The sequence below is a fragment of the Enhydra lutris genome, unplaced genomic scaffold, assembly GCF_002288905.1.
Source record: "Enhydra lutris kenyoni isolate GAN:26980312 unplaced genomic scaffold, ASM228890v2 scaffoldscaffold18, whole genome shotgun sequence".
NCBI classification, from domain to species: domain Eukaryota; kingdom Metazoa; phylum Chordata; class Mammalia; order Carnivora; family Mustelidae; genus Enhydra; species Enhydra lutris.
The window spans coordinates 14,480,561-14,500,812 of NW_019154102.1; the positions used below are offsets into that span (position 1 = coordinate 14,480,561).

The 20,252-nt window shown below is 38.1% G+C and overlaps 1 protein-coding gene across 1 annotated transcript in view; it reads right to left on the reverse strand.

The window, feature by feature from the left end:
* LOC111148096 (WD repeat containing planar cell polarity effector) overlaps positions 1 to 20,252 on the reverse strand; it is a 445,955-nt gene that overhangs the window by 29,580 nt on the left and 396,123 nt on the right. Inside the window, exon 16 of the mRNA XM_022504499.1 lies at positions 14,019 to 14,098. Within this exon, the coding sequence (XP_022360207.1) occupies positions 14,019 to 14,098 (80 nt within the window). The remainder of the gene's footprint in view (positions 1 to 14,018; positions 14,099 to 20,252) is intronic.

A 20,252-nucleotide genomic window follows, 5' to 3' on the forward strand; every position in this document is an offset into this window, starting at 1 on the left:
TTCCAGAGTGGCTGTACCAGCTTGCATTCCCACCAACAGTGTAGGAAGGTTCCCCTTTCTCCACATCCTCACCAACATTTGTTGTTTGCCGCTTTTTAAATTTTTTGCCATTCTAATGACTATAAGGTGGTATCTCATTATGCTTTTGATTTGTATTTCCCTGATGGCTAATTATGTTGAGCATTTTTTCATGTGTCTGTTAGCCATTTGTATGTCTTTTTTGGAGAAGTGTATGTTCATGTCTTCTGCCCATTTCTTGAGTGGATTATTTGTTCTTTGGTTGTTGAGTTTGATAAGTTCTTTATAGATCTTGGATACTAGCCCATGATCTTATATGTCATTTGCAAGTATCTTCTCTCATTCCATAGGTTGCCTTTTAGTTTCGTTGACTGTTTCCTTTGCTGTGCAGAGGCTTTTTATCTTGATGAAGTTCCAAAAGTTCATTTTTGCTTTTGTTTCACTTGCCTTTGGAGATGTGTCTTGAAAGAAGTTACTGTGGCCGATGTTGAAGAAGTTACTGGTTATGTTCTCCTCTAGGATTTGATGGATTCCTGTCTCACATTGAGGTCTTTCATCCATTTTGAGTTTATCTTTGTGTATATTGTAAGGGAATGGTCTAGTTTCATTCTTCTATATGTAGCTGTCTAATTTTCCCAGCACCACTTATTGAAGAGACTGTCTTTTTCCACTGGATATTTTTTCCTGATTTGTCAAAGATTAGTTGACCATAGAGTTGAAGGCCCATTTTTGGAATCTCCATTCTGTTCCATTGGTCTGTGTGTCTGTTTTTGTGCCAATACCATGTTGTCTTGGTGATCACAGCTTTGTAATATAGCTTGAAGTCTGGCAATGTGATGCCCCCAGCTTTTTCTTTTTCTTCATTCCCTTGGTGATTCAGTGTCTTTTCTGGTTCCATACAAATTTTAGGATTGTTTGTTCCAGTTATTTGAAAAATGCCAATGGTATTTTAATAGGGATGGCATTGAAAATGTATATTGTTCTGGGCAGGATAGACATCTGTTTCTTTTCAAATTTCTTTCATCAGTGTTTTGTAGTTTTCAGTGTATTTTACCTCCTTGGTTAAATTTATACCCAAGTATTTCATTCTTTTTGATATTATTGTAAGTGGAGCTGTTTTTAAATTTCCTTTTGATAGGTGGTTAGTATATAGAAATGCAGTTGATTTTTGTATGTTGATTTTGTATCCTTTGTCTTTATTGAATTCGTGTATTGTAACAGTGCTTTATGTGGAGGCTTCAAAGTTTTCTACATTCAAGAATATGTTATCTGCAAACAGATAGTTTCACTTCTTCCCTTCCAGCTTGGGTGCCTTTATTTGTTTTGTTTTGAATTGTTTGGCCCCATACCTTCCATACCATGTTGAATTAGCGGAGAGTAGACATCCTTGTTTCAGAAGTTAAATGGGATGCTTTCAGCTTTTCACTGTTGTGTACTGATTTTCACTGTGTCCTTTTGATAAATGGCCTTTATTGTGTTGAACTGTGTTTGTTTTCATATTCTTATTTATTGAGAGTTTTTTTCTTTTTTTTTAATCATTGGAAGGTGTTGTATTTTGTCAAATGCTTTTTCTGTGTACATTGAGATGATCATGTGAATTTTATCCTTTGTTATGTTACTGTGGTATGTCACATTCATTGATACTTGTATGTTGAACCATCCTTGCATGGCAGGGATAAATCATACTTGGTTAATTTATGGTTCTTTTGATGTGCTGTCAAACTAAGTTTGATAGCATTTTGTTCTGAATTTTTGCAACTATGTTCGCCAGAAATACTGACCTATAGTTTTCTTTTTTTCTGATTATCTTTGTCTGGCTTTGGTATCAAGGGTGATGTTGGTCTCCTAGAATAGGTGTAATTGATCCCTCTTCTTCAATTTTTTCAAAGAGTTTGAGAAGGATTGGTGTTAATTCTTTTAATGTTTGATAGAATTCTTCTGTGAATCCATCTGGTCCTGGGCTTTTCTTTATTGGGAAGTTTTTACTACTTCAGTTTTCTTATTATTGGTTTGTTCAGACTTTCTATTTCTTCTAGATTCATTCTTGGTGGGTAGTACATTTCCAGGAATTTTTCCATTTCCTGTAGGTTTTTCAAACCTACAATTATTGGTGTATAATTGTTAGTAACAGTCCTTTATGATTGTTTTTATGTCTGTGGGATCAGCTGTATTGTCTCCTCTTTCACTTCTGTTACTATCTGAGTCTTCCCTCTCTACTTCTTAGTCTAGGTAAGGGTTTGGTGACTTTATCTTTCCCCCAAAACAACTCATAATTTCATTGATTTTTAAAAATTGTCTTCCTTTTCCCTATTTCTGCTCTCTTTATTATTTCTTCATTTTGTTAACTTCATGATTAGCTTGTTCTTTTCTAGTTCCTTGCAGTATAAAGTTATGTTGTTTGAGGTTTTTTAAAAATAGAAAGTTTATGGCTAAAAACTTCCCCATTAGTACTGTTTTTTCTGTCTCCCATAAGTTTTGATATGTTGTGTGTTCATTTCTGTTTGTTTAGAGGTATTTTCTTATTTCCCTTTCAATTTCTTATTTGACCTAGTAGTTGTTTGTTATTAATATTTTGAGTGTTTCTGAATTCTCATTTTCATTTGATTATTCATTTCTAATTTCATTCCATTCAGTATCAGAAAAGACATTTCAGATGATTCCAGTCTTTTAAAATTTGTTCAGACCTGTTTTGTGACCTAGCATGTGATCTATCCTGGAGAATGTCCCAGGTACACGTGAGAAGAATGAGTGTTCTGTTTTGGGGGGGAATGTTCTGTATGTCTTTAGTTTCCATTTGGTCTGTAGTGTTGTTCTGCTGTTTTCCTACTGAGTTTTTTGTGTGTGGATGATCTATTATAAAGGCAGGGTATTAAAGTATACTACTATTGTATTATACCTATTTCTTTAGATCTGTAAATTTTGCCTTATATATTAATATATATTGTTAGGTTTATATTTGATGTTGGGTGTTTATTTATAATTATTACATCTTCCTTGTAAACTGACCCTTTTATCATTATAAAATGCTGACTTTATCTTTTCCAAAAACCAATTCTTTATTTGTCTTGTGATAGTTTCTGAATTAAAGTATATTTTGTCTACTATTTAGTGACTCCTGCTCTCTTTTGGTTACTGTTTGCATGGAATATCTTTATCCACCTTTTCACTTTCAGGCTATGTGTACCCTTGAATCTGAAGTGAGTCTGAGGGTGCCTGGCTGGCTCAGTTCAAGGAGCTTGCAACTTTTGATCTTGGAATCATGAGTTAGAGCCCCACATTGGGTGTACAGATTTCTTTTTTTCCTTCCTTCCACCTACCCTCCCTCCTTCCCTTCCTTTGATTTTATTTATTTATTTGAGAGAGAGAGAATATAAGCAGTAGAAGTGAGAGAGGGAGAAGCGGGCTTCCCACTGAGCAGGGAGCCTGATGTGGGGCTTGATCCCAGGACCCTGGAATCATGACCAGAACCAAAGGCAGATGCTTAATGACAGAGCCACCTGGGTGCCCCATAGAGATTTCTTAAATAAATAATAATAATAATTTTTAAAAAAGAGTCTCTTGTAGACAACATAGAGTTGAGACTTTTTTAAAAAATCCATTCAACCACTCTTTTTTTTTTTTTAAGATTTTATTTATTTATTTGACAGACAGATCACAAGTAGGCAAAGAGGCAGGTGGAGAGAGAGGAGGAAGCAGGCTCCCTGCTGAGCAGAGAGCCCGATGCGGGGCTTGATCCCAGGACCCTGGGATCGTGACCTGAGCCGAAGGCAGAGGCTTTAACCCACTGAGCCACCCAGGTGCCCCCACTCTATCTTTTGATAGAGGAATTTATTCCATGTACATTTAAAGTAATTACTGTGATAGGAAAGGACTTACTCTTGACATTTTATTAACTGTTTTCTGTCTGTTTTGTACTGATCATGTTCCTTCTCACTTGCTTTTCTTTATTTGATGATTTTGTAGTATCAGTAGTATTAGTAGTATTCTTAGATATTTTTCTCTTTATCTTTGATGTATCTGTCATACTTCTTTTGTAGTTACCACTGGACTTCTATTAAACATTTTCTAGTTAAGGCAGTCTGTTTTAAACTAATAACAACTTAATTTCAATTGTCTACAGAATGTGTACATTTTCCTTATAATCTCATACAAAGTCTGAGTTGATTCAAGATTTTACTTATTTTTTTTAACAATTTTTTAAAGATTTTATTATTTTTGTCAGAGAGAGAGTATGCACACATTCAGGGGGAGCAGGAGGCACAGGGAGTAGTAGACTCCTTGCTGAGAAAAGGGATCAGTATGGGACTCAATTCCAGGATGTTGGGATCATGACCAGAGCCGAAGGCAGATGCTTAACCAACTGAGCCACATGGGCATCCCAATATTTTACTTATTTCTATGTTGTGTTTCATTTCAGTGGTTATAATTATTCTTACTATGTGAGTCTTAATTTTGTACACCAGGGATAAAAGGGATTTACTTGCCACCATGACAGTTCTTTTAACAGCAACAGTTATATTTTCATATGCTTTCATGTTACTGTTTAGCTTTTTTGTTTGTATCAACAGGTATCCCTTTAGCACTTATTGTAAGGCAGAACTAGTGTAACACAGTCCCTCAGGTTATGTTTGGGGAAACTCTCTTTTATTCTTTTTTTAAAGTTTGGGGTTTTTTTGTTTTTTGTTTGGTTGGTTTTTTAGTGTTTAGTTTTCATTTAAAAGTTAGTTAAGATGTGGTCTAAAATTTGTTTCAGGAGTAGAATTTATTGATTTATTACTTACATGTAACACCCAGTGCTCATCACAAGTGCTCACCTTAATACCCATGACCTATTAAATTCATCCTCCTGCTCACTTCCTTTCCAGCAACCCTAAGTTTGTTCTCTGTTGTTAAGAGTCTGTTTTCTGGGTTGCCTCTTCAAAAAAAAAAAAAAAAAGTATGTTTAACTCTCTCATTTCTTAAATTCCACATGTGGGTGAAGTCATATGGTATTTATCTTTGATTGACTTATTTGGCTTAACATAATATACTCTAGCTCCATCAACATCATGCAAATGGCAAGATTTCTTTCTTTCCCTTTGATGGCTGAGTAATATTCCATTGTATATAGATACCACCTTTTCTTTATCCATGCATCAGTTGATGGACATTTGGGCTCTTTCCATAGTTCAGCTGTTGTTGATAATGCTGCTACAAACATCAGGGTGCAGGTGTCCCTTCAAATCTGCATTTTTCTGTCATTGGGGTAAATACCCAGCAGTGCAATTGCTAGGTCATAGGGTAGTTCTGTTTTTAACTTTTTGAGAAACCTCTATACTGTTTTCCAGAGCGATGGCACCAGTTTGCATTCCCACCAACAGCGTAAGAGGGTTCCCCTTTCTCTGCACTCTCACCAACACCTTTTGTTTTACGTGTTGTTAATTTTAGCCATTCTGATTGGTGTGAGGTGATATCTAATTGTAGTTTTGATTTGTATTTCCCTGATGATGAGTGATGTTGAGCATCTTTTGATGTATTGGTTAAACCATCTATCTGTATGTCTTTGGAAAAATGTCTATTCATGTCTTCTGCCCATTTCTGAACTGGATTACTTGTTTTTTTGGGTGTTGAGTTTGATAAGTTCTTTATAGATTTTGGATACTAACCCATTATCAGATATGTCATTTGCAAATATCTTCTCCCATTCTGTAAGATGCCTTTAGTTTTGCTGATTGTTGCCTTTGCTGTGCAAAAGCTTTTTATCTTGATGAAGTCCCAAATGTTCATTTTTGCTTTGGTTTCCCTTGCCTCTGGAGACATGTCTAGCAAGAAGTTGCTATGGCCAAGCCATGGTCGAAGAGGTTGCTGCCTATGTTCTCCTCTAGGACTTCAACAGTTTCCTGTCTCATATTTAGGTCTTCCGTCCATTTTGAGTTTGTTTTTGTGTATGGTGTAGGAAAGTGGTCCAGTTTCATTCTCTGCATATTGCTGTCCAGTTTTCCCAAAACCATTTGTTGGAGAGACTTTTTTTCCATTGCATGGTCTGTCCTGCTTTGTCAGAGATTAGTTGATCATATGGTTGTGGGTCCATTTCTGGGTTCTCTGTTCTGTTAAATTGATCTGTATGTCTGTTTTTGTGCCAGTGCTGTAGTATCATGGTGACCACAGCTTTGTAATATAACTGGAGGTCCAGAATTGTGATGCCAACAGCTTTGCTTTTCTTTTTCAAGATTGCTTTGGCTTTTAGGGGTCTTTTGTGGTTCTATACAAATTTTAGGATTGTTTTAGTTCTTTGAAAAAGGATGGTGGTATTTTGATAAGGCTCACATTAAATGTGTAGATTGCTTTCAGTGGTACAAACATTTAAATAAAATTTGTTCTTCCAGTCCATGAGCATGGAATGTTTTCCCATTTCTTTGTGTCTTCTTTACTTTCTTTCATCAGTGTTCTGCAGTTTTCAGAGTAACTCTTCGGTGAAGTTTATACCTAGGTATCTTCTGGTTTTTGGTGTAATTGTAAGTGGGATCCATTCCTTGATTTCTCTTTCTGCTGCTTCATTATTGGTATATAGAAATGCAACAGATTTCTGTAGGTTGATTTTATATCCTGTGACTTTGGTAAATTTCTAGCAACTTTTTGGTGGAGTTTTTGAGCTTTCTATACAGAATGTCATGTCATCTGTGGAAGTCAAATATTGACTTCTTCCTTGCTGATTTGGATAACTTTTATTTCTTTTTTCTTTTTTTTTTTTTTAGATTTTATTTATTTATTGGACAGAGAGAGAGAGAGACCACAAGTAGGCAGAGAGGCAGGCAGAGAGAGAGGAGGAAGCAGGCTCCCCGCTGAGCAGAGAGCCAGATGCGGGGCTTGATCCCAGCACCCCGGGATCACAACCTGAGCCGAAGGCAGAGGCTCAACCCACTGAGCCACCCAGGCGCCCCCTTTTATTTCTTTTTGTTCTCTGATTGCTGAGGCTCGGATTTCCAGTACTATGTTAAACAGAGTGGTGAGAGTGAACATTCTTGTTTTGTTCCTGATCTTAGAGATAAAGCTCTCAGATTTTCCTTATTGAGGATGGCAGTATTAGCTGTGGGTGTTTCATATCTGGCCTTTATGGTGTTGAAGTATATTCCCTATATCATGTTTCTGTCATGATTGGATTTTATCATGAATGGATGTTGTACTTTGTCAAATACTCTTTTCTGCATCTCTTGAAATGATCTTATGGTTCTTATCCTTCCTTTTATTAATGTGGTGCATCACATTGATTGATCTGTGAATATTGAACTACCTTTGGAGCCCAAGAAAAATTCCCACTTGATCCTGGTGAATGATTCCTTTAATGTACTGTTTGATTCAATTCTAGTATTTTGTTGAGAATTTTTGCATCCATGCTCATCAGGGATATTGGCCTGTAGTTCTCTTTTTTAGTGGCGTCTTTGTCTGGCTTTGGAATCAAGGTAATGCTGGCCTTGTAGAATGAGTTTGGAAGTTTTCCTTTCATTTCCATTTTTTAAAAAATAGTTTGAAAAGAATAGGTATTAACTCTTCCTTAAATGTTTGGTAGAATTCACCAGTGAAGCCATCTGGCCCTGGACTTTTGTCTGCTGGGAGATTTTTTTTTTTATTATTAATTCAATTTCTTTACTGGATATCAGTCTATTCAGTTTGTCTCTTTCTTCCTGTTTTGGTTTTGGTAGTCTATGTATTTCTAGGAATTGATCCATTTCTTCCAGGTTGTCCAGTTTATTGCATATAGTTTTTCATAATATTCTCTTATAATTTTTTGTATTTCTGTGGTATTGGTTCTTGTTTCTCTGCTCTCATTTGTGATATTACTTATTTGCATCCTTTCCCTTTTCTTTTTGATAGGTCTGGTTAGGGGTTTACCAGTTTTATTAATTGTGGCAAAGAACAATCTCCTACTTTCTTTCCTTTTGTTTTTTTTTTTAATTTTATCCATTCATTTGACAGAGAGAGAGAGAACAAGCAGGGGAAATGCAGGGGGAGAGGGAGAAGCAGGTTCCCTGCTCAGTGGGAAGCCGACATGGGGCTCTCTCCCAGGACCCCGGGACCATGAACAGAGCAGAAGGTAGATGCCTAACTGACCGAGCCACCCAGGCGACCCGCCCCCCCACTTCGGCCCATCTCTACTTTCATTGATCTGTTCTACTATTTTTGTTGTTCTTTTTATATCACTTATTTCTGCTCTAATCTTTATTATTTCTCCCCTTCTGCTGGCTTTAGGTTTTATTTTGCTGTTCCTTACGAGCTCCGTTAGGTTGTATATTTGAGACTTTTCTTGCTTTTTTTTTTTTAAGATTTTATTTATTTATTTAACAGAGAGAGAGAGAGATCACAAGTAGGCAGAAAGACAGGCAGAGAGAGAGGGCAAAGCAGGCTCCCTGCTGAGCAGAGAGCCCTCTGTGGGGCTCAATCCCAGGACCACAGGGATCATGACCTGAGCTGAAGGCAGAGGCTTATCCCACTGAGCCACCCAGGTGCCCCCTTTTCTTGCTTTTTAAAGGAAGCCTGTATTGCTGTGTACTTCCCTCTTATGATCACTCATGCTGCATCCCAAAGGTTTTGGACTGTTCTGATTTTATTTTCATTTGCTTCTGTGTATTTTTGTATTTCTTCTTTAATTTCCTGCTTAACCCTTTCATTCTCTTTAGGATATTCTTTACCCTCCATTTGGTCTTTCCAAATATTTTCTTGTGGTTGACTTCTAGTTTCATAGCATTGTGGTCAGAAAATAAGCATGGGATGATCTTGATCTTTTTATACTTGTTGAGGTCTACTGTTATTTGTCTTATATTGTTATTTGCCTTATTTGTCTTCCCTTGAAGGTTATGGTTTTTTTTTCCCTTGCTGCTTTCAGGATTCTTTCTTTGTCTCTGTATATTGCAAATTTTACTCCAGTATATCTTGATGTTGGCTTCTTTTTGTTGATTTTGATGGGAGTTCTCTGTACCTCCTGGATTTGGATGTCTGTCTCCTCCTCTAGATTAGGGAGGTTTTCAGCTATAATTTGATCAAATAAACCTTCTCCCCATTTTCCCCTCTTCTTCTGGAGCTCCTATGATATGAATGTTGTTAAACTTTACAGAGTCATTGAATTCCCTAAGTCTGTATTCATGATCAATATTTTTCTTTCCCTCTTCTTTTTAGCTTTATTATTTTCTGTAATTTTATTTTCTGTATCACATATTCATTCTTCTACTTCTTCTACCCTTGTGGTCATTACTGTGTCTTGGTTATAGCATTTTTTTTTTTTTTAATTTTGGCCTGACTAGTTTTTAGGTTTTTTATCTCTGCACTAAGGAACTCTGGTGTTTTCTATGCTTTTCTTAAGCCCAGCTAGTATCCTTCTGATTGTTGTTTTAAATTCTGATTCAGGCATATTTACTTATGTCTGTTTTGATTAGATCCCTGACTGTTATCTCTTCTTATTTTTTCTTTTGCAGTAAATTCCTCCATCTTGACATTTTGTCTAGGTCTCTGTCTTCTTTTTTATGAAAGGCTGTTATGTTTCATGCTCCTGAGAGTAATGAATAAGAGGTATATTGCCTGGCACTTCAGGAAGTGTTTCTGGTGTATTCTGTGTACAGTCTGCTGTTGTGTTTTGGCTGCTTGTTCTGTCAGGTCAGTTCTCTCCAGAGTTCCTCTTTGCCTGTAGTGGTTAGTGTTTTAATTAGGTGTCTTTTGGTCTGCTTGTTAAAAGAGGCTAGTATTTCCCCTAGAGTTGAAGCTCTTCGGCACTCTGGTCACTAGACTTGATGCGTGCAGGGAGTTCCTGCTAGTCTTTTGGGGGAGAGGCTCACTACCATTCTCTCAGACACATTTGTCCTAGTTCAGAAGCATCCATAGAGTGCAGAGGGCTGAGGCTTGGTGTAAATGGCTCAGGCCTCCACTGTGGGGCGCTTTGGTGCTCACTGAGGTGGGGTGGAATGGGGTGGGGAAATGGCATCAGTGTGCTCTCTGGTTCCCAGAGAGCAGAGTGAGCACCCACTGCTGCTCAGGAAGAGAAAAGCAAACAATTTCCCCTCATTTGTCCCAGGCATCCCTCAGATCACTGCCTTCACTCTATCTGTGTCTGAGCCATCTGCCCACCCCGTCATGCAGTGCTCCTGTGTTTTATCTCTGACACTCTGGCTAGGTTTCAGAACTCCAAATTTTAGGGACCCAGTGCCATACAGACCCACATTGATCCACTGGGGGATGGTCTGGCCAAGCTGTGGCTGGTGCCAGTTTGTCCCAGAAGATCAGTCACACAAATATACAGGGGCTTGGAGTTTATGGTAAAGTGCAGGAAAAAGCCAGTGTCCAGGTGACCTGCCCTCAGCAGGTGTCTCTGTTTGTATGCTAATGAACAGAGCAGCTCAGTGTTGCCCACAGGCTCTTTTGTCCCTGGAGGGACAATGCCACCTCTTCCAAATACATTCCAAGAAGGAGATCTGTATCTCCCAATGCCACTCAGGGGGGATCCTCAGAACACACTATCCACTTCTGCTTCTGGGCCTCTGACCTCCTTCTCCACAGGAGAACCTCTATATCCACCAGGCTTTACCTGGAGATGTTGAAGACTTTTAAAACTTTAGTCTCTGAGCTCTGCTCCTTCTAAAAACTTGCAAAAACCAGCCCCTCTCATTTTCTCCATCAGTAGTTTTGGGAAGTGTTTTTCTTGTGCAATGCCCCATGCTCTATTCACTCTCTCTTTCTCTCTCCTCTCTCTCTCAGATCAGGCTCCCTCCCCTCCATAGCAGCTATGATTCTTTTCTTCCCCAAATCACATCTCTGCCAATCTCCTAGTTTCCAGGATGTGGCCTCTTTTCTCCTTCTGGTTCTGCAGTTTGTTCTCTCAGTTTTCAGATTGACTTCCTGGGTGTTCAGAATGATTTGATATTTATCTAGCTCTGCTGGAGGGACAAGGCAAGTATAGGGTCCTCTTACTACTTTGCCATTGTAACATCTCTTTTATTCTTAAAGTACAGTTTTGCCAGGTAAAGTATTCTTGTTTGGCAGTTTTTTTTTCTTTCAGTGCTTTGAATATATCTACCCACCCTCTTTAGACTTGCAAGGTTTCTGCTGAAAAATCCACTGATAGTCTTAAGTGATAAGTCATTTTTCTCTTGTTGCTGTGAAAATTCTTTGTTTTTGACTTCTGCCAATTTAGTTATAATGTGTCTCATGATGACCTCTCTGGGTTGAACATATTTGGGAAATTTTCCTGCATAGATTTGAGATGTTTCAACCATTATTTAAAGTTTTGGCCCCCTTTCCTCTCTCTCTCTTCTCCTTCTGAAACTCCTGTGATTTGTTGGTTCTTTTTGGTATTGTATTAAGTTCTATAGGCTTTTTGCATGTTTTCATTCTTGTTTGTTCATTTATTTTTTAAAAAATTTAAAAAAAATTTTAGAATTTTTTTTCTTTTTAAAGATTTTATCTGTTTATTTTATCTGTTTATAGAGAAAGAGAGAGCACAAGCAGGCAGAGTGGCACGCAGAGGCCGAGAGAGAAGCAGGCTCCCTGCTGAGCAAGGAGCATGATGCAGGACTTGATCCCAGGGCCCTGGGATCATGACCTGAGCCCAAGGCAGCCACTTAACTGACTGAGCCACCAGGTGTCCCTTGTTTGTTCATTTAAATTTATAATTTCAAATGAATTGTCTTTGAGTTTGTTGATTCTTTCTTCTGCTTAATTCTGCTATTGAAATTACAGAAATCTTCAGTTTTATCATTTTATTCTTCAGCTCCAGATTTGTTCTTTTTAATTTTTATTTCCTTATTTTTAAATTTTTTTGTTTTTTCTTTATTTTCTGAGCTTCTCATTTTGTTTGTGCATTGTTTTACTGACTTTCTTTAGTTATCTGTGTTCTCTTTTAGCTCACTGAGCTTTTTAAAGACAACTTTTTGGAATTCTCTGTCAAGCAGTTCATGGAATTCCATTTCCTTGGCATTGGCTATGGAACTTTCTTCATTTCCTTTGGTGGTATCACATTTGCCTGATTCTTTGTGAATCTATAGCCTTGCACTGATGTCTGTGCAACTAAAGGAGCAGGAACTTCATCCATTCTTTACAAAGTATTTTGGCAGGTGAAGACCTACTCAGCAGGTCCCCAGGAAACAAGCCTGCCTCCAGGATCAGATCATGGGCTGCTTCCAGGTCTATAGTCAGATCAGTGGTTAGCTGGTTTATTAACGGGATTGTCAGGAGGCATAGCTTGTGTTGGTTACGCAGGTGGATAGGCTGCTTCTGAATCCATAGTTGGGAGGCCTGTTACTTGGGACACAGATTGGTATGTTTCCTCCCAGGTCCCTTGGGTGGACAAGACTGATCCTGGGATCACAGTTGAGCAGTTGGAGCTAGTTAGGGGGTTGCTTCTAGGTCTTCAGTTGGAACTGCAGTCTGTGGGCTTTTTGGTAAGGTCACAGGCAGGTGTCAACCCTAACAGCTCCACCGAGAGGCAGGGTTGGTAGCATGGCAATGGTTGAGTGCAGCTAGAACATGTATATGGGGTAATAGAGCTGCTCCTGAGTCTGTAGTCAGAGTCCTGGGGCAGGGTATGCTTTCTCAAAGAGTCCTTCCTCTGTCTTGGGTGCCACTGGGGTATTGCAACTTTCTACCTGGATTTTGAAGTTCTTACAATGGCACTTTTAGTTGTGGGTGGTTGCCAAATTCGTGTTTTGGGGGGAATGAGTGCTGGAGACCTCCTATTCTACCATCTTACTAGTAACCATCAATTAGCTGCTGGCCTTCTTGAATTAATTTCATGCTTCTTTTCAAAGGAAAACAAAATTGGAAAATGTCATTTTCCCCCCTACGGGGAATCATTTATCTTTAAACTAATGCTCAAAGCATTGCTTTAAATTGTTTATTCAACTGCTCATCTTTTATAAGAATCATTCCATTGAAATTTTGACTTTATAGATGAGAACTTTAGAGCTGAAGTGATAGTATTTTGGGTTGGAGTTGGGACCATGTATTGTATAGGCTTTGTGAGATACACTTGGTAGACTTCAGTTTATAAAAGAATAGCAGTAAAGTAAGTGCTACATGCCTGGCATGTATATGCAGTACTTCTGAAAAGTACTATGCAGTACTTCTGAAAAGTTCTTTTTTTCCTCCTGTTCACTTCCCTCAGATGCTGAAGTTGCTCTCATGCACTTCCGTCTCTAGGCTATGCAGAAAAAAAAAAACCCAAAACCCTTCATATGAAGCCCATTAACTCCACATGTTTCTCTTGTCCCTCTCTGTATTTTTGTTGTTGTTGTTGTTGTTTTCCAAATTTTGCACTTCAGTCTCAAAGACTTCGTTAAGCAGAAATGACCCATTTTCAGAGAGAAAGGTAAGAAAGTAAATAGGCAAAGCTAAGATTTATCTTTAGGGAATAGTGAAAAGGGGACATAGTGAGAACATTCAAATACTATTTTTGTTCCTTCACACACACAGTCATCTATGTGCTATTTGTGTTTTTTCCTATAATTTCTCATACAACTTCTTCATGTTGAAATTCTTACCTTTGAAGGCCACCCGCTCAGCTGAACATCTTGGCTGGAAGTCATTGTTCTCTTACCTCCTCATGTTTTTAGGGGGTAGCACTTGTAGTCTAACTTACTATGTACATTTCTTTCTTACTAAATTAGGCAAGAATCATGCCATTTTTCTCAGTGACCTTCAAAGCTTGGCTTCTCAAAGTATAATCTCCAAGCTAGCAGCATACACATTACTGAGAGCCTGTTAGAAATTCAGAATCATGGGCTCTGCTCCAGACCTATTCAGTGAGAATCAATATTTTAATAAGGTACCCTCATTTGTTTGTATGATCATTAAAATTAAGCCTTGTTATAATCAGCTGACTTGGTATTTTACATTATAATATCCAAGAACTGTCTTACAACACACCAACTAGCAAGGCCCAGGGATTTCTTATTTTTATTCATTTACCGGAAGCTCTTGGCAGCTATAACACTGTTATTCTGTTACACTTTAAGTACTTTGGGTAATTTGGATACCATTACCTTCTTCATTACAGGTCTTAGTCCTCAAAGATTCGGCACAGGTGTCCTTTTCAAGTTCATTTCTTCTGTCAAGTACTTGTCTGTTGTTTTTTAATTGAAAAAAGGATTAAAAAGAAAATTATAGGGTTAATATGTTATAGACTTTAAAGTACTGAAAACTTTCAAACTTCTGAAGTTTTAAAAAATGCAGTAAAAAATTTCCTTGGAAACTTTAAGCAATACAATCATTTAAATATCATAGTATTAAAAATATTGAAGGGTCGCCTGGGTGGCTCAGTGGGTTAGGCCGCTGCCTTCGGCTCAGGTCATGATCTCAGGGTCCTGGGATCGAGTCCCGCATCGGGCTCTCTGCTCAGCAGGGAGCCTGCTTCCCTCTCTCTCTCTCTCTCTGCCTGCCTCTCTGTCTACTTGTGATCTCTCTCTGTCAAATAAATAAATAAAATCTTAAAAAAATATATTGAAAATCATTTTCAGTTTTTCCCATCATTAAATAATTTATAGGACATTTTTGAAGAACAATTAAATTCAAATTTAAGATACAAATAAAATGTTTTACATATATGTTTTTCAAAAGAAGTAATGGAAACAGAATGTGACACTCTAAACTGCTGGAGTTTAGAAGATTAGAATGGATAGTAAAAATTTCCTATTAAATAAATTTTATTTTCCTAGCTTTAAAAGTAATCTATTATTATAGAAAAATTTAAAAGCCACAGGAAAAAAATTAACATAATCCAAATATCCAGAGTTCTCATTTGGATAATTAGCTCCTGTACTAACTATTACGCATTTTTAAAAACAAAGCTGAGAAATATAGTCTTATGGTTTTTATAGTTCTCACACATTTTTTGTTAAATGTTTTATTTAAATTATTATACCTTAAAATGAACTTTCAGTGATGTAGATTCTAGGGTATCTGGCTAGCTCCGTTTGGAAGAGCATGAGACTCTTAATTTCAGGGTTGTGAGTTGGAGCCTCACTTTGGCTATAGAGATGACTTAAAAATAAAAATCTTAAAGAAAAATATGTAGATTCTATGAATTTAACAGATGTATAGATATATGTTACTGCTGGGTGCCTGGGTGGCTCAGTCAGTTAAGCAGCCTTTTCTTGATTTCAGCTCAGGTCATGATCTCAGGGTTTGTGCTCAGCAGGGAGTCTGCTTGAGGATTCCCTCTCTTCCTCTGTCCCCCACCCCTAAAATAAATAAATAAATAAAATCTTTAAAAAAAAATTCTGCTGCTACTACCAGTATGTAGAATACATAACAGTCTCAGCATGCAAAACAAAACAAAACAAAAAAACTCCCTCATACTCAACAGTCAGAGTCTCCCCTATTAGTAACCCCTAGGAATCGCTAATTCCTCCTCATGATTATAGTTCTGACTTCAAAAATGTCATGTAATTGTAATCATAGGTAAAAACTTATGATTGGGTTCTGTCACTCAGTGTGATGTTCTGTATATTCATCCAAGACGTTATGTTCAACAGTTCACTTTATATTGATGAGGAGTATTTCACTGTATAGGTCTATCAGTTTGTTTATCACCTTCTGAAGGATATTTGTTTTCCCAGGTTTTGGTGATTATGAATAAAATGACTCCAAACATTCATGTGCAGGTTTTACTATGATAAAAGTGTTTATTTCTCTAGTGTAAATATGCAAGAATAAGATTGCTGACTCATATGGTAAGCTTATGTTTAACTTTATAGGAAGATATGGAACTTTTTCCCAGGATGGCTATACCATTTTGTATTCTTACTGGCAAGTTATGAGAGCTCTACTTGCTGTGCACCCTAACTAGTGGTTGGTATTATAAATACCTTTTTATTATAGACATTGTAATAGATATGCAGAGGTAGCTCATCATGGTTTTAATTTTTAACTTTTGCATTTCCCTCATGGCTAATGACATTGAATATTTTCTTATGGGCTTATTTGTCATTCGTGTATCTCCTTATTAAACCATTCAAGTCATACCTTTTGCCCATTTTAATTGAGTTTTCTTGTTGGTAATGTTTTCTTATTTTGAATTTTTAGAGTTCTTTATATATTCGGGGTTTAAATCCTTCCTCTGTTAGGGGATTTGCAAATGTTTTCTCCTAGCACATAGCTTGTTTTTTCATGCTTTTAAGAGTACCCTTTTTTTTTTTTAAGATTTTATTTATTTATTTGATAGCGAGAGAGGGAACACAAGCAGGGGGAGTGGGAGAGGGAGAAATAGGCCTTCCCCTGAGCAGGGAGCACAATGTGGGTCTCTATCCCAGCACCTTGGGATCATGACCTGAGCCAAAGGCAGCCACCTAATGACTGAGCCACCCAGGCTTCCTTATGCTCTGTATCTTTTAAGAGCATATCCTTATGCTCTTACATATCTTTTAAAGAGCAAAAGTTGATGAAGCCTAGCTTATCAACTTTTTTGTTTTTTTCTGGATTATGCTTTTAGTTTCAGAGCTGAGGATTCTTAGACTAATCCCAGGTAATGAAGATTTACTCCTATGCTCTCTTTTAAAAGTTTTATAGTTTTACATTATATATTTAGGTGTATGATCCATTTTGGTTAATTTTTGAATAAGGTATGAGGTTTAGTTTGGGGGTCATTGCCTTTACACATAAGATGTCCAGTTGTTCCAGCACCATTTGTTGAAGAGTACTCTTTCTCCATTGAATTGCTTTTGTGCTTCTCGATGGGGCATATATACATACGTTTATTTTAGGATTGTCTATTCTTTTTCATTAATCTACATGTCCTTTTTCTTTTTTAAAAATTTATTTATTTATTTATAAACAATTAGTCCTTTTTTTTAAAAAAGATTTTATATATTTATTTGACAGAAAGAGAGGCAAGCAGAGAGATAGAGAGAGAAGCAGGCTCCCTGCTGAGCAGAGAGCCTGACATGGGGCTTGATCCCCTATTAGAACTCTGGGATCATGACCAGAGTTTTGTTAGCGTTTCTGGAGATTTTCTCTGTTCTGTTCTAGGTTTGTTGCTTTGTTCTTTCCTGCCAAAGGGTCCCCTTTAATATTTCTTGCAGGGCTGGTTTAGTGGTCATGAATTCCTTTAGTTTTTGTTTGTCTGGGAAACCCTTTATCTCTCCTTGTATTCTGAATAAGAGCCCTGCTGGATAGATTATTCTTGACTGCACGTTTTTCCCTTTCAGCACATTGAATATATCATGCTACTGTTTCAGCTTGCCAAGTTTCTGTGGAAGGATCTGTAGCCAGTCCCATGGATCTTCCCTTGTAAGTTAGGGACTTCTTTTGTCTTGGTGCTCTAATGAGTTTTTCTTTATCACCATATGTTTCAAATTTAACTATAATATTTCTTGGTGTTGGCCTAGCTTCTGTTGGTTTTGATGGGAGTTCTCTGTGCTTCCTGGATTTGGATGTCTGTTTCCTTGCCCAGATTAGGGAACCGTTAAGCTATTATTTCCTCAAAAAAATTTTCTGCCGCCTATTCTCTCTCTTCTTCTTTTGGGACTCCCTAATATCATGGCTGTTTTGTTTGATAGAGTCATTGAATTCCCTAGGCCTATTCTCATGATCCAAAATTCTTGGTCTGCTTTCTTCTATTTCCTCATTTTCCATTATTCTGTCTTCTGTATCACTTATTTGTTTCTCTGCTTCTTTCTCTGCTTCTTCCTGGTGTTCATTATATCCAGTCTGTTTCAGATTTCAGTTATTGCATTTTTCACTTCTGATTTCTTAAAATTCTTTTATCTCTGTGGTAAGGGCCTCCCTGACGTCTTCCATAGTTTTCTTTAGCTCAGTGAGTATCCTTGTAATTGGTGCTTTAAATTCTTCATCAGCCATATTACTTTTGTCTCTTTCAATTAGATCTCTAATTGAAAGGCTGTGACCTCTTCATGTTTCATTTGGGATGAATCCCTCCATCTTGGCAGTTTGTCTATATGTCTCTGTCTTCTTTGTGTTAGAAAAGCCTGTTATGTTTCCTCCTCCTCAGGGTAATGTTTTATGAAGAAGAGGTCATATACCGTGCAGGGCCTGGTGCTTCAGAAGTGTCTCTGGTGTGTGCTGCATGCTCTCTGCTGCTGAGTTTTGGCTGCTCTATCCTTCAGGGCCATCATCTGTAAATCTTGTCTTCAGTGGACAGTGTTTGGACCTTGGCCAGAGTGTGGCCAGTTTTAACAGGTTTGCTCTCATCTGCTTCTTAAATGAGACCTGATGTTACTTTCACTAGAACTGAAGCCTTGGAGAACTCTGGTCAGGAGACTTGGTGTGTGCAGGGTTTCTGCTGATCAGGGAAAGGGGCCCACTGTACTGGGACTGAAACACATATTCTGGAGAAGGGCAGTACCAGCTGACAGCCGCAGGGCAGTACTTGGTGTAAGAGGTTATGTAGCCAGTGTCAGCATTGTGCTATTTACTGAAGCTGGTTTATGCTGAGGGATGGGAGAGGGAAATGGTGTCAGCCAGCTCCTTTATCCCTGAAGAGAGGTCTCCATGCTTGCTACTCTCAGGGAATCACTCTCAGAAGAGCAAACAATCTTCCCCTGTGTATCGCAGGTATTTTTTAGATCACTGTTTTCACATTGTCTGTGTCCAGGTTGTTTGCCTGGCAGAAACAGCATGGTGCACTTTGGGCTCTATCCCAGCCAAGCCTGGTGACTTTAAAAACTCTAAACTTTAGGGATGTGCTGTGGTGGGGGTTTGTGTTGGTCTTCTGAGGGAGGGTCTCACTGCATTAGGAGGGATGCAGGTTTGACCAACAAGGGCAGTGATGCCAGAGCACAGGGCATGGGACTTAGAGCAAGCAGGCTAACTCGGCAGCCAGTTCGTGGTGACCCACTCTCGGCACGTGGTTCTGAGGCTATGCCAAGGGGTGGGGGAGGGAAGTGGTGCCTACTAGCTCTTTCTTTACCAGAGAGTCATCTCTGCGAATGCTACCTTTCACAGATGCGCTCCAAGAAAAGCAAATGATCTCTCCTCTGTGTGGTGTAAGCATGCCTCACATCACCCTGTCTGCCCTAGATGCTGCTTGCCTGACTTCTCTCCAGGAGTAGGGCAGGGCTATATCCCAGCCAAGCCTACCAACCTTTAAAACTCCAATCTTTGACCCCCACTGGTTGCAAAAAACTCAGGAAAATCAGCCTCTCTCATTTTCCCGCCAATGGCTTTGGGAAGTGTTCTTCTTGTGCATTCCCATGTGCTACCCCTGCACCCTTCTCTGCAACTAGGTCTCCCCCATCTCTGCAGCAACTGTTATCCTTTTCTCCCCTAAACCATGTCTCTGTTTCTCCTACCTTCCTCGATGTGGCCTCTTTTCTCCTAGTTGTGCAGTTTTTTCTGTCAGTACTCAGGTTGATTTCTTGGGCATTCAGAGTAATTTGTTAGTTATTTAGTTGTATTCAAGGGACAAGATAAGCCTAGGGTCCTTCTCTTAGCTCCCTCCTCTACCAAACATTTAAAGAATAGTACCTATCCTCAAATTATTCCAGAAAACTGAAGAAGAAGAATGAAACCTTCTGAACTCCTTTTACAAGGCCAGTAAGTTAGGGGTTTCATTTTCTCTGAATAAATACCCAGAAATAAATTGCTAGGTTATATAGTAGTTCTCTTTTTAATTTTTCAAGAAACCTCCATATTCTTTTCTATACATTCCCACCAGCAGCATACAAGGGTTCCCTTTTCTCCACATCTTCCCCAACCCTTATTTCTTCTTTGTTTGTTCGTTTGTTTTTTTGTTTTTAATTTTAGCCATTCTGACAGGTATAAGGTGATATCTCATTGTAGCTTTGACTTTCATTTCCCTGATAGCGAATGCTGTTGAGCATCTTTTCATGGACCTATTGGCCATCTGTATGTCATTGGAAAAATGTTTAGACTCTGTACCTATTTTTCATATTTTTGTTTTTTTTATATTGAGTTATATGAATTCCTTATATATTTTGGATTTTAACCCCTTATCAGATATATGATTTACAAGTATTTTCTCCCATTCAGTGGGTTGCCTTTTCATTTTGCTGATGGTTTCCTTTTGCTTTGAAGAAGCTTTTTAGTTTGATGTTGTCCCACTTGTTTATTTTTGTTTTTGTTGCCTTTGCTTTTGGTGTCAGATCGAAAAAATCATTGCCAAGATCAGTGTCAAGAAGCTTACTGCCTGTTTTCTTTAACTATTTTATGGTTTCAGGTCTTACGGTTAAGTCTTTAATCTATTTCGAGTTAATTTTTGGAAGTGATGTAAGATGATGGACTGGTTTCATTCTTTTGCA